This window comes from Penicillium angulare (assembly GCF_028827245.1).
Source record: "Penicillium angulare strain IBT 27051 chromosome Unknown utg000005l_segment0_segment0, whole genome shotgun sequence".
Classification (NCBI taxonomy): Eukaryota; Fungi; Ascomycota; class Eurotiomycetes; order Eurotiales; family Aspergillaceae; genus Penicillium; species Penicillium angulare.
This window is the reverse complement of record NW_026623164.1, coordinates 4,148,677-4,163,596: the sequence shown is the minus strand read 5'-3', so window position 1 is coordinate 4,163,596 and position 14,920 is coordinate 4,148,677. Positions and strand designations below refer to the sequence as shown.

General features: G+C 48.6%; 4 protein-coding genes across 4 annotated transcripts; 1 reads left to right on the top strand and 3 right to left on the bottom strand.

The window, feature by feature from the left end:
- Window positions 1–2,139: 2,139 nt before the first annotated feature.
- Window positions 2,140–4,044, top strand: N7478_008926 (uncharacterized protein; the record flags this gene model as incomplete). Its single annotated transcript, XM_056925140.1, has 7 exons — window positions 2,140–2,172; window positions 2,279–2,581; window positions 2,675–2,942; window positions 3,028–3,495; window positions 3,553–3,659; window positions 3,728–3,827; window positions 3,902–4,044. The coding sequence occupies 7 exons, from the start codon at window positions 2,140–2,142 to the stop codon at window positions 4,042–4,044; spliced, it is 1,422 nt and encodes a 473-aa protein (XP_056777866.1).
- A 346-nt stretch (window positions 4,045–4,390) lies between these two features.
- N7478_008925 (putative C6 transcription factor (War1)) lies at window positions 4,391–7,217 on the bottom strand (the record flags this gene model as incomplete). Its single annotated transcript, XM_056925139.1, has 4 exons — window positions 4,391–4,978; window positions 5,040–5,578; window positions 5,645–5,928; window positions 5,992–7,217. 4 exons carry the CDS (start codon window positions 7,215–7,217, stop codon window positions 4,391–4,393), a joined length of 2,637 nt encoding a protein of 878 aa, XP_056777865.1.
- A 793-nt stretch (window positions 7,218–8,010) lies between these two features.
- On the bottom strand, window positions 8,011–10,274 carry N7478_008924 (phosphatidylinositol-3-phosphate-binding ubiquitin-protein ligase; the record flags this gene model as incomplete). The annotated part of the gene is made up of 2 exons (XM_056925138.1): window positions 8,011–8,610; window positions 8,715–10,274. The coding sequence occupies 2 exons, from the start codon at window positions 10,272–10,274 to the stop codon at window positions 8,011–8,013; spliced, it is 2,160 nt and encodes a 719-aa protein (XP_056777864.1).
- A 1,168-nt stretch (window positions 10,275–11,442) lies between these two features.
- N7478_008923 (uncharacterized protein) lies at window positions 11,443–14,920 on the bottom strand (the record flags this gene model as incomplete). Its single annotated transcript, XM_056925137.1, has 2 exons — window positions 11,443–14,212; window positions 14,304–14,920. 2 exons carry the CDS (start codon window positions 14,918–14,920, stop codon window positions 11,443–11,445), a joined length of 3,387 nt encoding a protein of 1,128 aa, XP_056777863.1.

Sequence of the window (14,920 nt, the reverse complement as noted above, 5' to 3'; positions counted from 1 at the left end):
TTTTTTCTATCTGCGCGTCTCGGCATTGACCCAGCAGAGATCACGAATCACAGTGTCGGCTTCCATTTGGCAGTGCTCGGGCTTCATATTTCTCTCCCTCTCCTCACGATCGACAGGGTTTGACGGGTCCGGAGTGCGCCATCCACGGGTCCAGTAAAATTAAACCCGACGCCGAACGAATCGCGGATAGTGCCGAATTTCCTTCATTCAATCTGGCCCGCTTTCTATCTCCACTCACTGCGGGATTTCTCAAGTGCCAGAGTCGATCCCGGCGTCGCCGATCCAATTACTCGACCAGGTGTGGACTTTGTATCTCATTTCTCTGGCTCTTCAGATATTAATGACCGTATTCAATTGGGGTGGAAGGTTTTTGAGTTGGTGTGGCTTTTTCTTCTCTACGTAGTGTACAGTACATTCACATTGTTTTACTCCAACAATGCGTGACCGCCACATGGCTATCTTCTATAATCTGGTACGAAGTCTCCGTACCTGGAATTGACGCCATACTCTAGCCACTATTGTGGCCAACGCGCGTAATCAATCTCAACAAGGCAGGTCGGTGAGAAGTCCAACCAGGGGCAACCAACGGGTGGATATCGTGATTTCCCCTGGCCGCACTAGTGTTTCTGTTGAAGCTTGAATTCTCAAGATCCCTTGTTATAGGCTGGAATGGATTGGAAGAGATAAAATGAGGTCGGATTGCATGCACAAAAAAAGTCTCCGAGTGTCCAAACGTGAAGGCATAGCTGCCGTGTCAGTTGTGGAGCAGTGGATACTTAAGATTGGTGGATTGGCTTACCCACGCTTATTAATGGGTGTTCAAATAAATTCCGTGCAGAAAGACAGCAGAAAAGAAGAAGAGATAAACAGTGAAATAGAATTAGAGATCAGCGAAATGAATCAGAAAATACGAAAACGACGCATAGGTAAGAACAAACCACTCTGTAGTTTATATGAAACCTCTCCAGGAACCGGTTCAATACAGTTTTATCAAACAAAACTCAACAACTTCAACAAAATTCTACTTACTAATGTAATACACTTGTAAAAGAGCATCAAACAATTGTGCATAACTCGCTTGTTCTTGCCCGCTGCAGTGTTTGCAGCGGGTTCCCGAAGCAAGCCGCGCTGACTCGGCCAGAAGGCTCGTTCCCTGATCTTTCTATTTGCGGCAACGATCGGTCTTGATCGGGGGAAAGCAAAACTTTGTTCGTGTTCTAGGTACCTATTACGTGGGGACTGATATGTTCTGCATCCAACCAGATCGACAGAAATACTGTCAAAACGCTGGGCGTAGTGGGGGACGTTGCAGTCCGTTGAAGGGTATGATGTTGGCCGCGTTGACTTTTCATTGTATCATTTTATTTATTTTTGTATTCGGGCAAAAGGATTCAATAATTACACCCCATATTCCAATTTGAATCCACTATTTTTCATTTTCTTTTGCCCTGGCGTATGTGTAGCCTTCTCCAACCGCTAATGAAAGTGTTTCCTGCTTTTTACCCCAAAAAACTCATATCCACATAGAAATCATGATGATCTGCCAATAGACTCCAATGTCCTTTTTTCCCTCAATAAATCCACCCTAGTTTATTTTTAATTCTTTTAATTTACCTTTTTTTTCTTTTATCGATGCGATGGGACCATCTTATAGATTTTGATAGTGCCTGCATCATAGTCTCGACTTGTTTATCTTATTTATATCTTCGGGCCCGGGATGCCGAGTCTATCTTCCTTCTGGAATACTTCCTTGTTTGTACGAGTTCTGACCTCTGGTGCTGCGTAATGAGGGGATGGTGAGTATCATTTGCTAGTTTCCCACTAATACTGTCCGTTATTAACCTCTTCTTAGCCTCACATGCCGTCTGCGCCATCTGAAATGTATGTTGGACCTGTCTTTGTTCATTTTCATGTTCAGGGGCGAAAAAAAAGATCAAAAAGATCAAAAAGAACAACCCATCTAACAATCTCCCCTAGGTGATAAATCTGGAACAAAATGTCTACGCTGCCAACGATCTGGCCGCGAATGTATCCCTGCCCCAGGAAAATCAGAAGAAGTTTCATTTCGTCATGGTCAGAATCCATCTCTACGAGGAAAGGGGCCCCCGAGATACGGTGAAAGCGACCTAGCCTTCCCGAATGACCAGGTCTGGCTTGAAACCTCGTCCGAATGTAAGTGGCGTTTCATCGCAGGGCAAAAATCTCTGCTCGACGAATCCTTTGGTCGCATCTTGCTTTTTTTTGTTTTTTTTTTCTTGACAGAACTTCAATCTAATAGTTACTATTAGACTCTTTCAAAGATGAGACCGACCAGACGGCTGCAGAGTATTTTGTTGTGCCGGTGATTGGGCATCAATGTGTTTCCCGCTCACCATCCGAAGCGCGATCAACGCCTTCTTCTAATATGGATGTACCCGCGCAGAATACAGCTGTTCTTTCTTATATTATAGAATCACAGGGCGGTTCGCGCTCTACATCGGAGCGTTCATCTCAATTATCTACGCCGACCGGTCAGCCGAGGCTGGCTAACGTGAATGAAGCATATTTACTACGCCATTTTCAAAGACATCTAGCAGACTGGGTAGGTGCTTCGATCGCGAATTTCTATCTCCTATTGATTTCCCTGCTCTTTTCCCCTTTATTACGATTCTTTTCGCTAACACTGCTGGAACAGCTTGATGCCGGTGATCCCGAGCGGCATTTCTCGGCGGATGTCGCCCGGCGTGCGAGTCAGTCTCCACTCCTACTATACGCTTGTATAGCAGTAGCAGCATGTCATCTCTCTCGCACAGCACATACCGTCTCTCCAGAAGTGGCAGATAATTACCATGAGCGCTGCGTCTCAATAATGCTCCCAGTTCTCGATAAACCAGAATTCGACATTGGAATCGATATCCTCCTCAGCTCAACAGTTATTCTCCGCTTCTTCGAACAAATATCATGTACGGAGCCCTCTATCTTTTGAATGAGACGAATAGAAAAACGACCGAACAACTTTAAGTTAACCCGAGGCTAATTCACATACAGCTCATACTCCTTCTAACGACCCACAACGCCACCTCCTCGCCGGCTCAGTCTATATCAGCTCCCATGTCGACTGCGCGATTTCCGGGGGTTTAGCCTCCGCCTCCTTCTGGGTCTTTGTGATCCAAGACATTCAATTCGCACTTACGTACCAGAAATGTCTCCGGCTAACTTTCGCCCCGTTTGATGACCGTCTCCGCCAGTGGTGGGTCGCCAAGCCATTTCTTAGCGATGGAGACTGGGTCAATCGTGCTATCTGGTTACTTGCCGAAACTATTGATTTCTGCTTCAATGTCTCCGGTCGGAATTATGGGGGTCATTTAGGAGTTTCTGGGGAAAATGCCCTTAAGCAACGCATTAGGGAGTGGGAGTTGACGAGGTCTGATGCTTTTACGCCTTTGCATATTTCGCCGCCGGATCCTGGACATGGGAAACCCTTTCCTGTTGTTTGGTATACCAGTCTAGTGCATTGTGAGTATACTGTTTTACTATTTATTGACTGTGGCTCTATGCTAACCTTTTATCTAGCTACTGCGATGCAACATGTCTGTCTTGCGAAAGCACTCATGTTAATCCGAGAATCGGAGATCTATGAAAGCCGTGGTGGTACAAGGGAGCAGCTGATTCAAATCAAGGTATGTCCAATCTATCAAATTTGAGAACTCTTCTTGACAATAGGAACCAAATACTAATATGATAATAGGAACAAATTACCGAGAACCTGAATTATCTCTTCGGCATAGCTCTTTCAGCGGACGACGAGCCTTCATTACGAATTATGGCTTGCCATGCCCTTTGTGCCTGTAAGTTGCCTTCTTCGATCCATATTGGAACATTGTATGCATGTTGAACTTGACTAAACGAATTGTGATTATAGGTAGCGCATGGATCGACGACCCCGGTGCTCGGAACCTGTTGTTTGAACTCTTGCGCCGCACAGAAAGGGAGAATGGATGGCCTTGGGCTTATTTCGAGCAGCGCATTCTGCATACATGGCAGGGTGGATCAAGGTCACGGTGATCTTCATCTGCATGTGAAGTGGACATAAGAGTTGTTGTAGATCATGATGGTGCTTTCTGTTATTTTTATACCCATATATATACCTGAACCTTTACAAATGAACCATGTCGCGAGACATTCCTGAATCTATTGTGGAAATAAACTTTGAACCACTGGCACAAAATATGTGCATTAGTTTTATCTAGTATATCCAGACTCTCCAAGTTTTATCCTGAACTTCAAATTTGTAAGCGTCGAAGATATTCATCTATCTGCTCTCTCATGGGGTATATGTAGCGAGAGTAAATATGAACAGCAAAAATAATATAAAACCAGCAAAAGCTACCCCCCAGCAATGCGTTTCCATCTAAAACTGAAAATTTCCATCAAAAGCAAATGGAAACGAGAACAGCCCCTCGTCCATGATGTTACCCAAGGCTGTAAGGTTGTCAGGGTCAAAAGGCCCCTCAGGGACCATCCCCATTGACTGTTCAAGAGGCATGTTTCCAACATTCGACATTGGGGGGTATTGGGTTGTTCCTACGTTCGACATCCCATATGCTTGTGATGCTCCGGTTGTTGATTGGAAAGGTGGATAGTATGTCCTATTCCCCATGTTCGTGTCATTGACCCCTGAAACAGGGACCTGCGGTGAATAAGATGTAGATGACCAGCTCGATGCGGGTGGGCCAGAGGTCGGATCGCTTCTTGTAGATGCCATGCTGCCCATCCTGTGCTGTTCGGCCATTCCGTATTTTGTTGGTCCTGAATCTTGGCTTGGAGCTCGGGGTGCGGGATTGCGTGTGGGATCTGGGTAATTTGGATTTGGTGATCGATAGATATTCCCTTGACCTGAATGTGGTCGGTGTGAAAGGTTGCTTTCCGATGGTCGTCTAGCTGGGTCTTCCATCGCTAGTTCGCTGAGCACATGTAGTGGATTTGTGCCTTCTTTCACCTGTCAGTGCATTGTTAGCCCGATTCAATCTTATTATCATGTCGATTTTTGCAGGACTTACGGATTTCCTTTCACCGGGCGTATCTGATCGCATTTCCGTCCCGAAAATTTCTCGCAGTTCTGGGCCGTTTTCCTTCTTCTTGACGAACCAGTTCCGCAGCATCATTATTATGTTGCCAAACTTGGTTGCCACTCTGCCGGCGTCCAGGGCGGCTGCTGCGCGGTAGTGGTTGATCACTTTGTCCAGGTAATACTCTACCTTGAGAGATTGCATGTCGATCACTTGGCCAATACGGGATTCCGGGGCCGTGAGAAGGGAGTAAATCTTGATAAGACTGACAATCGGGTATGCAGTTCTTGCTACAGTTAGTGTTGGCAAGCATGTAAATCTTTCCACGTCAACACTGCTAATTACATCTAGCGCTTGGTGGATAGACTTGATGCAAGAAGTCAACGCGTCAATAAGTGGTGCCATAATGGTGTTGCCGCTTAGGTCTTCATTTGCTGGGGTGTAGGGAAGCATGCTGTCCCGGCAGTCAATCCCCATGGCATTTTCATGGACAAATAGATTGAGAGCATAATATGTGTGGGATAACGGTACTGGAAAATTCGGAAGTTAGAAAATGTAAAAGTGACTTCACACTGATTGAGTAGAGCAATACTTACCCGTCCAAAAATCCTCTGGGATATCTCTTCGATACTGGACAAGTTGGTTTGCAAATGCCTTAATGGTGTATCGCACCTTACTGTCTGTAAAAGAGACAACTGACTGGGTATCATCTGGAGTCAATTGTATGCCCGCTTGCTCCATGATCCACCCTAACTTTGCCCACCAAATGAGCTTGCGGTCAGAAGGCAAGGCATCAGGATGACTTTCAAGTATTTGAAGAGACTCATCCATATACGGCTGCCATCTTACAAGCTGCATACGCCTCAGAGCCGTCGCCACCCTGTTAAATTAGTATTAGTTCAATTCGTGGGTCAATTAAGGAAGTAGAAGAAGAAGTGCTTACTGAATTCCAATAAAGTAGCAACCTAGCCAAGTCCGTCTCGCTTCAGGACCATTCAAGTCCAACTCTTGTGTAACGGGTGTTTTAGCAATGATTTCCCGAATTCGAGAAAGGGGCCTGAGATCTCCATTTGAACGCCGATTCAATCCAAGTTCCATAGCAAGTACAATAGCCATATGAATTAACTGGTAGAATTTAAGCTCATCCAGGTTATCAGGTGGTATATACCAAATCGCAGTAATCAATAAAGCCTGGACAAGCTCAAGAGACTTGCGTCCTTTGACAACTACGTTGTCGGCAATGAGTTGGTAGCATTCGTTAATCAATGGCATTTGGAGATCCTTTTTGAAAGACGCGACGGAAACTGCAATAATAGCAAGAAAAAGTGCTGGCTTGTCGCGGCGTACATCTCCCATCGTTGTCCCAGGGGGAAATACCACAACTGGCATTTCATCAGCCATCTGGTTCACATAGCGATGGAAGGACATCTGCGCGGTGTCAATATCAATCAAGCCCCGATCAATAATATCGATAAAATCGTTTCGCGCCTTAGGATTCGCTTCAGGCGTAGTCTCCCCCGCGAAAGGACCCCGCCAATGTCTCGAAGCTGGCTGTTTATGTATCTGTTCTGCAGATGGACTATTAGGCCTCGGGTACTGTGATACCAAAAACCCATCATGGTGTCGTTTATTTCCAGCCCCAGCTAAATGAGTATCTTCTCGAAACCATCGCCTCGGAGACTGGCGTTGCTCCGTAGACGCAGATGTCTCAGTATATTTGTGTGTATTTGCGTCTCCCGCAATTGGAAACGGTGGGCCCTGATTCGAAGCCTGCAATGTAGCTGTCAACGCATCAATCTTTCGTTCCAATTCAGTCACCCGACTATCTGTTTTCTTCTGCCGTTTCCGCGTGGGGGCAGTCACAATGCATTGCCGGCGTGCCTTTGCGCATCGTTTACAGGGACCGTCGGGATTTCCTGGATCAGAATCACATCGCACTTTTAATTGTCGGCATGGTTCGCAGGCTCGGGGTCTCTTGATCTCCAGATCCACCTGCCGATCTTCCGGCTCGGTGGAGGTGCTCTCGCCATGTCTTGGGTGGGTATGTGGCTGGGGCTGTTGCCGTTGCTGTAGCCCGAACGCGGACCGATTGCCTGGAGAGCCGATTCGGGGGCCCTGTGCGTCGGATATATGGGTTGGGGGCTCGGGGTAGTGCGATGGCATCGACATGGTACATAGGAGTCGGGGGTATGTCGGTCGGAACGGGGTCTGCAAGGGCCGGTGTGGGTGTACCGGGCCACGCGCTATTCTTCCCCGTGCTACTAACTACTGCCAGAGGTGTTTTGCTGAGTAAAGCGGGGCTGGATTGGGTTGTGATTTGCTTGTTTGGGGATTTTTGAGCTCTTAGCTTTCGGAAAGTTGTGTTGATTCTGTGCTTGAATTCGGATTGGTTGTTTTCTTTCTTTAGATCGATGTGGTGGCTCCACGATGTTCGTTTATTGTTTTTTTTTGCTTGGGATGCAGGACGGAGCACGGAGAACGGTGGACACTAACACCGACCCGCCGATCTGGGGGACTCCAATATCTCAACGCTGGAATGTAAGTGGTCCGAATGGTTGAACCCTGTCCAAACTAGTGCTACCAAACAAGATGTGGCTCCTGTGGCTTTTGTCCCACTATTCACGATGGGAAGGGAAATAGGCTAGTAGCTTGAAGCTTAAGTGAATCAAGTTTCAGGTTGGTGCTGATGGGAGCCACGTGATCTCTCACGGCGATAAGTTTGTATTTAAAGAGATGCGGAGGTTAATTCAACGGTCAAAGAATTGGTTGAAAGCGTGAGTTACTTAGATTTTAATATTGTCAGGATGGGGTTTAACACTGGAAAGAGTAAGAGGTTCAAATTCATTTCGTCATACAGGGATATCTCCAACGCCGCTAAATAATTGAAATGGAAAACAATACAACAAGAAAACAAGCACCCAACGTTAATTCACAACACAACCGACCCACCTGATCTAGGCCATTAGTTAACTTTATGTACTGGGCACTCCATCTTATGATCGAACCAGTCCAGAATACAGTGTTTGTGGAATTTACACAAGCACTCCAAACGGACCAGTACATCTCCAACCTCATAATCCACCATGCAGATGGTGCACTCAGCCGTCCCCCCGTCTTCGCCAAGGCAATCCTTCTCCGTAGCGGTAAATTCCAGCATCCGAGCTGCGGGAGGTGGAGGAGGGGGAGGCGGTGGTGGTGCTGGGCCCCGGCGTGTGGTAGTTGTAGTGGAGGTGGTAGGTTGTGCTGCCGTAGGCGCCGGCGCCCCGTAATTTTCTATGCATTGTCGGACATGCTCTTCTCGCAGCTCGAGTGGCTGTGAAGAGCTGATATCGGGAAATCTTCGCCCACAGATAGGACAAAGATCGTTCTCTGAGACTGGAGGGCGGGGTGCCGGGGCGGACTGGCGTGGGGTTGAGACGCTAGACTGTGAGTCGCGATGGGAACGGCGATGGCGGACTCGCTCTGAATCTTGATCACGACGGTTTTGCTGTGCGGTTGAACGAGGTTCTTGAAGAAACTCTCCGCTATATTCGTAGCGAAATTGGTGATTCGCTGTGTCTGCCTGGGTATTGTTAGATTCGAACAAACAAGAATAATTCAAGTCGTGCAATAGGCTGCAAAGCGAAACTCTGGAAGACAGGCTGAGGGTAAGTAGATATAGCTTACTTGATCACGGGTGTATATGTTACCCATGTTTGAGGGCAAAGAATAGGTAGAACGATGACCGCGTGAACGTACACCATAGCCCAGCGGGTTAGGGTTGGGATCTGGGACACAGGGATTGCAAAGACGGACTTCCTCTCCACCTCCAAGTGCTGGGTTGATTGTCGGGGCCAGAGGGATGGGATCATCATCGGTCAAATCAACAACTTGGCGCGGGGGAGTAGGGGAAGAGTTGGACGCCAGAGAATCCCAAGGTGGACGAACGATGTATTGTCTTGGAATGGTGATGCGGTGAGGAGAACAGGACGCGCAAACAACCCGACCACACTTTCGACAATGATGCTTTCGGTACCAAAGGCCAAACGCTGTCCCACAGATAGGACAGTTTGTCACCTCTGCATCTGGTTGCCATGCAGGCAAGGTTGTATCAACGTCTGTTTCTTCATGTGGGGATCTCAATGCTTCCGCGAGACTTTGAGTCTCCGGGGCTCCAGACAAAAATGCACGTAAAGTCCTCTCGTCGGTGCCTGATTCTTGCCAGACAGCGGGTGCATATCGTTCTCGTTCACGTTCACGTCTGGAATTGAGAATCGCTTCCGATACTCCTCGTGGCCTTGTGTGATGAGAACCGTGTTCGAGTGTGGTATTTTGAAAGCTGGAAGAATGGTGTCTACGTCCAGGACGTGGAACAGAGCCGGAGGCAGCGGCTTCCCAGGGGTGAACACTTGTTTGAGGAAACACCTCCGCTGGCTGGTATCTAGCACTTGATCTTTCTCCTCGTGGAAGACAAGGAAGCGGGTTTTCGATAGGACGTGATCGATATGCATGCACGTCTACCCCTGGCGAGTCGATGCCTGCGCGGACTGGGCCAGACCCCCCAAGACCGACAGATCCGGCTGTCACTTGAGTAGGAAACATTCCACTCCCACTAACGTCATGGTTGTTGTACCTCGCGTTGCCAGACGGGCCAGCCTCTGGTGGGGACGAGGTAATATCAATCGCCGTCTCCCGCGAGGACCCCGAACCAGTCGGGATAGCGTTTGTCCGGGATGACGGGTTGATCATGGAGACTGATCGATGCGGCAATTCATGCACACTGGTTCTATTTATCTCTCCTGACCGAGTTCGTTGCAATCGACCCTGTTCGGCAGAGCCGGTCAAGCGCCTCTTGCGATCTCTGGAGTGGTGACTTGTTTGTCTAGCCGTGGGAGTATCTTGCTGCAGCAAACTTATTTGTCTGCGACTTTCTGCACCATAAAAGCCATGCCGAGCTGCCACTTCGCTCTCATCTCTACCATCACCTGCACTCTCATAGCCGCCTGATTCGGGTGAGCTTTCTATTACTATCCGTGAATTATCTGTGTCTTCACTTCCCACGGTGTTCATGGTATAATCGGCTGTTGGTTCTATCTCGCTTCCAATAGGGCTGCTTGAGATCTCTGTAGGATTACCGTAGTGTTCTGTAGCCTCGCTAGAAGGTTCGTTCCACCCATGTGCGCCGTCCGCAGGCGGTGAACTGGTCGCAGTGGGCGGACTCGAGGATGCGGTAGTAGGAGCGGACATGGTGCGTCGTCTAATATAGGATATATATTCTAAAGTATGGGGCTCTTTTTTTTTCGGGGACTTTCTGCTGTTACTCGTGTTTATGATGGATCGTCTGATGTTGGTTCCTTGAGAGCACTGCAGTTCAAAGAATGTTAGCTTGATGAGAAAATAATGTACCTGTCGTTTATGACATTCACTCTCACATACCGAGTTTTTAGCGCCGGTAAGCCGTGCTCACAGTTGGTACTGCACCATGGCGGCCAGAGATGATCCCTCTAAGAGCCTCACAACAGATGACAAATGCTGGTCTCGTGATGGTGGTGTATGTTCAGTGGCGCAGTGCCTTGAACCATATAATAGATGCAGCAAGGCTAGGCGAGTCACAAGGTCTTGCTGAACAACTTTCTTTTGAGAAAATCACAGGTGGCGTGGGCCAAACAAGGAGAGTCTAGCGGATGCAGGAGAGTTAAAGCCCAACATAACGGGGGCGCCTTATCGGTGGGGCCGGGCGGTGTCGGTCGGCAGTTGTGGTGCGCTTATCTCCGCTACGTCACTCACCCTTCCACTATACAGTATCAATAGAGACATCGGTTGAGGTATGAAATATTGAGATAGAGGTATGTATATATCTTTTGAAATGCTTAGATGTATTGAATACGAATTACTCTCAAGAAAAAAGTCGAGCAATTTGTTTTGATCTCAGTTAAGCGAAACTATCTGGCTCGGTACCCCAGAGCTCATTCTTCGTATAACATGGCCTGAGGTACCGTCACCAAATAAACATAAATTAGGAGCACCCGCCTAGCTAGGGTAATTAAATGTGCGAGTGAATAGTGCAGTAGCACCCGTATTCCAATAGATCGAACGCCTCGCAGCAATTTTGGGGACAGGACAAAACAACAGATACAAAAGCAAAAGAAGTATGACAAGAGAGAAGAAGAGGAAGGGCAAGGGAGACACAGAAGAGGAAGGAGAAAAGAAATTCGTCACTGTGGCATCACGAGATCCAAATCGCGAGAATCTGAGACAATCAATACATTGGGATGGCTGCAAGTGTAGATGAGAGAAAATGATATTTCGAGGAGTGTGAGAAGATTGATGAAAGGCGGTAGTAGGTGGGTGGGTATAAGATTTAGATTCGAATGTACAACTGTCCAGAGTGATGTGTGGTGGAGAGGGGTAAATCCTATTGTTCATCGCGTATGTGCTCGTCAACTAGTTCTGCAGAACTGCCGGCAAAGGACGGCTCTTCGGGGTCTGCCTCGTGGATGTTATCTTGCGTGCGATGCTGTGGCACATATCCCATACTAGATGGTCGTTCGGAACGGGCTCCATCATGGCCAGTGCGATGGCTTGATGTAAATGAGGCGGATGTTGATGCAACGGACTGGCCTCGTTCACGAGACGGCGAACTATCACCGCTAAAGGGTAAACGTGCTGCATTGGGTGTGTCTGGGCGCAGGTGGTCGGAGTCTGCTCGAGTTGTACTAGCTCTCGATTGAGATCTTGAATGTGAAGACGCTTCAGTCACGGCAGGGAGAACTGATGCCCCGTCCTCTCCACCTGTCTCTGATCCGCCTTGTGTGCGGCGCGATCCATTTCGGCTAGGTAGCTCGATACTGCCAACAGAAGTCACTTGCGGAAGGACTGGGGCTTCTGTATTGCTGAGTCTTTTGGGCTCGCTTGTGTGATCACCTTCAGAATCTCTGTATAGCTCCTCACCCGCGGATACATTCCGGGACTTTCCGCCAGCACCTAAGTCTTCAGGATCATCATGGTATGACTCCTCTTGGTACTGAGCCTCCGGGACAAGAGCAGGGGGAGGAGCACGAGCGCTTCGAACAACCTCAAACCCTTTACCTTTGTCCTTGGTTTTGCCTTGGAACATGTTGCGGAACCAACCCGTAGCAGACGAAACAGGACCAGTCGGATCAGCAGGCCCTGTCTTCAACTTGCGAGTGCCAGTATGAGAAAGTGGCGGGCCACGAACTCGGTAATAAAAGTCGACTTCGCGAACAGCATAGTCTTTCGGTTGCTGAGAATCATCCATCTCCATATCATCCTTAGGTGCTGGCAAATACGCTGGCACAGGAGTATTTCGTCCGGAGATATCACCGATTGACTCGTCCGTGTCACCCCGGGATGGTTTCATAAAGCTCCTAGAACTTCGCTTGCTCCTTTCCCCAGGACCTTGCTGGGGCGTTTGTCGACCAGGACGAGGGGGGCGGTAATATGGATCACGCGGGGAGCCACCGAGGAATGTGCTACTGCTTGGAGACGCCGCAACGGGGAAGCCTGCCCCTGTGTAGGCAGTGGGAGATTGCGCAATCAAGTTAGCGCTTGGAGAACGGCTATGACCGCCCTGTGAACTAGCATAATCCAGTGCTGCACTAGCACGTCCTTCGCTCGCAGTGGCGCGGTTCAAAAGGAGGGCCGAGCTCCCAGATAGACTTCGAGGTCGTGACCCATCAAATTGTGATGACATGCGATCATCGACATTCGCAAGCATAGCCGCCTCAGACCCTAGACTTTGCCGAGTAATATCCCGTCGAGGTACACGCCTAGACAATTGACGCTTCCCAAAGACCTTGACAAGGCCACCACGAGTGGCACCACCGGCACCAGCAAGTCGTGCTAGAACCTCGATCAATGTTTGAAGAGCACTTAGGAAAAATCCAAATATTAAAACCAAGGCGTGCAGTATGAGGATCACATAACCGATCCAGCCGCGTGCAGCGGATGATATGGTTAGAGATGGTACAAAAACCACGCTCAGTATTATTGTCAAGAACCGTATGAAAGAAAAGAAAAACTGATAAAGATTCATGTGAGTCGGGCCGGGAAATGGTCTAAACGCGATTAGAGTGAGCACCGTCACAACCTCGCAGATGGCGAGCAAAACGACCTGGGCAATCCCCGATGGCTGTAAAGCGCCAATAGCTACACCGCGCGCGAAGTTGACGAAGATCGGCACGATTGCAAAAGCTGCGGCATCGTCACAATAAGTGTTGTAGAGCGGACCGTACAGCAAGACGGTTGGAAGGTCGTCGAATAGGTGAGATTTGGGTCGAGTAGACACAATAATTCGAATAAACCAAATTGAGAAGCAGATGAGAATAACAATTACCACTGCGGCCAATGCAACACTATACGCGGGAGAGCCCTGTGCCGTGACAAGTTGGAAGAAGGAGAGGGAGATGATGGGAAGGAGAAGGTAGTTGAACACGACACGAATGACATTGCCCACGGTAAAAGGCATGTTCTTGGCGCGCAAATCTTGTTCCGTACTATGCGCCAGTTCGCGGTGTACCCAGCGAAATAAGAAGCCAAGCTGAATCAACAGAGCCACGGCTCCTAGGATAACCAGAAGCCAAACGATCATTCCAGGCCAGATATCCTGGTTGGAGGTCATTCCAACCAGCTGCCTCATTCGATCCAGTCCATATGTGCCATTGACAGCATATACTCCATCCACAAGTGGCTCATAGCCCCCGGAGTGGACAAAGCTGCGGTTGAACATCAGGGCCGACCAAGCTCCGTGGCTGACGGCGGGCTGAAAGAATCCTGGGTAATTCAGCGACAGTGACCCGGTAAGCACAATGAATTGAAGATATTGCAAGCAATCAGCAAAGCCAGGAGTGACGAGACGCAAAATGTCTTCATCGCGGCCGTAATTACTGGTCCATCGAAAGATATCTGTGGTGCCCCATGGTGTGAACATTGCCGCGGTAATTGCCCCAATGCCAACCAATATCAAGATTACAACTGGCACATAAGCTAGCGCATTTTTCAGGTTTTCCCCGAAATCCGGTGTGACCGGCACTGATATACATGCGAGCATGTCGCTAGCCGCATCTCCAGACCGAACGATGAAGGTTGGGTTTATTGTAGAGAATCGGTAGGTGGAAAGCATATCATGCTCGATGGAGAATGCACGAAGGGTACTCAAATCGCTCCTATTGAAAACAATATTTATGTTAGAAAGGGAGGTCTTCACTATTCTACAACACTTTTTCCGGTGGCCTTAGAGGGGGGGGTTGATCTTACAGGTTGTAATGAAACACTGGAGCCAGTGGACAGTCTCCCTGCACCACGGACGAGCAAAAGCTCGATGCATTGTGAAAGGGAGCGTAATTCAAGACCTCAAAACTGGTGAAGAGGGTGGTCAACACATTAGTCGAGGTATCCAAGTCCACGATTTTCCCTTCGGTGATGTTAGGGTTAGTCCAGTCGGGATCATCCTCTGAGGGATAGTCGCTCGTCTTGTCAGCGGTTCCCGAGACATTGCCATATACCGTGACATTCAACGGGTGTAAAGGATCGTTCAAGTTAAACCTCACTGCCACGTCCAGTGGTACGTATTGAAGCGTTAAAGGGTTGGAGTCGATGATAGCTTTGCTCAAGCAGTTCTCGAAATTTAACAATGCTGCAGTGGCGGGTGATGACAGCAATATTATCAAACATAAAGTGAGTGTCCAGCAGGTTGAGCCCCACGCGTGTGTCCGCCGTTGTCGTTTGGAAGTATCTCTCCATTGTCGACCTTGAGAACCCGACAGGCAACCGCGTCGCTCGCATTTGGTCGCATCTCGGGGTTGACCAGCCATGTTCATCGCATCTCTCCAGAAACGCGTCGGGTCGTGATACATCTCGAGGGTCTCGGGCAT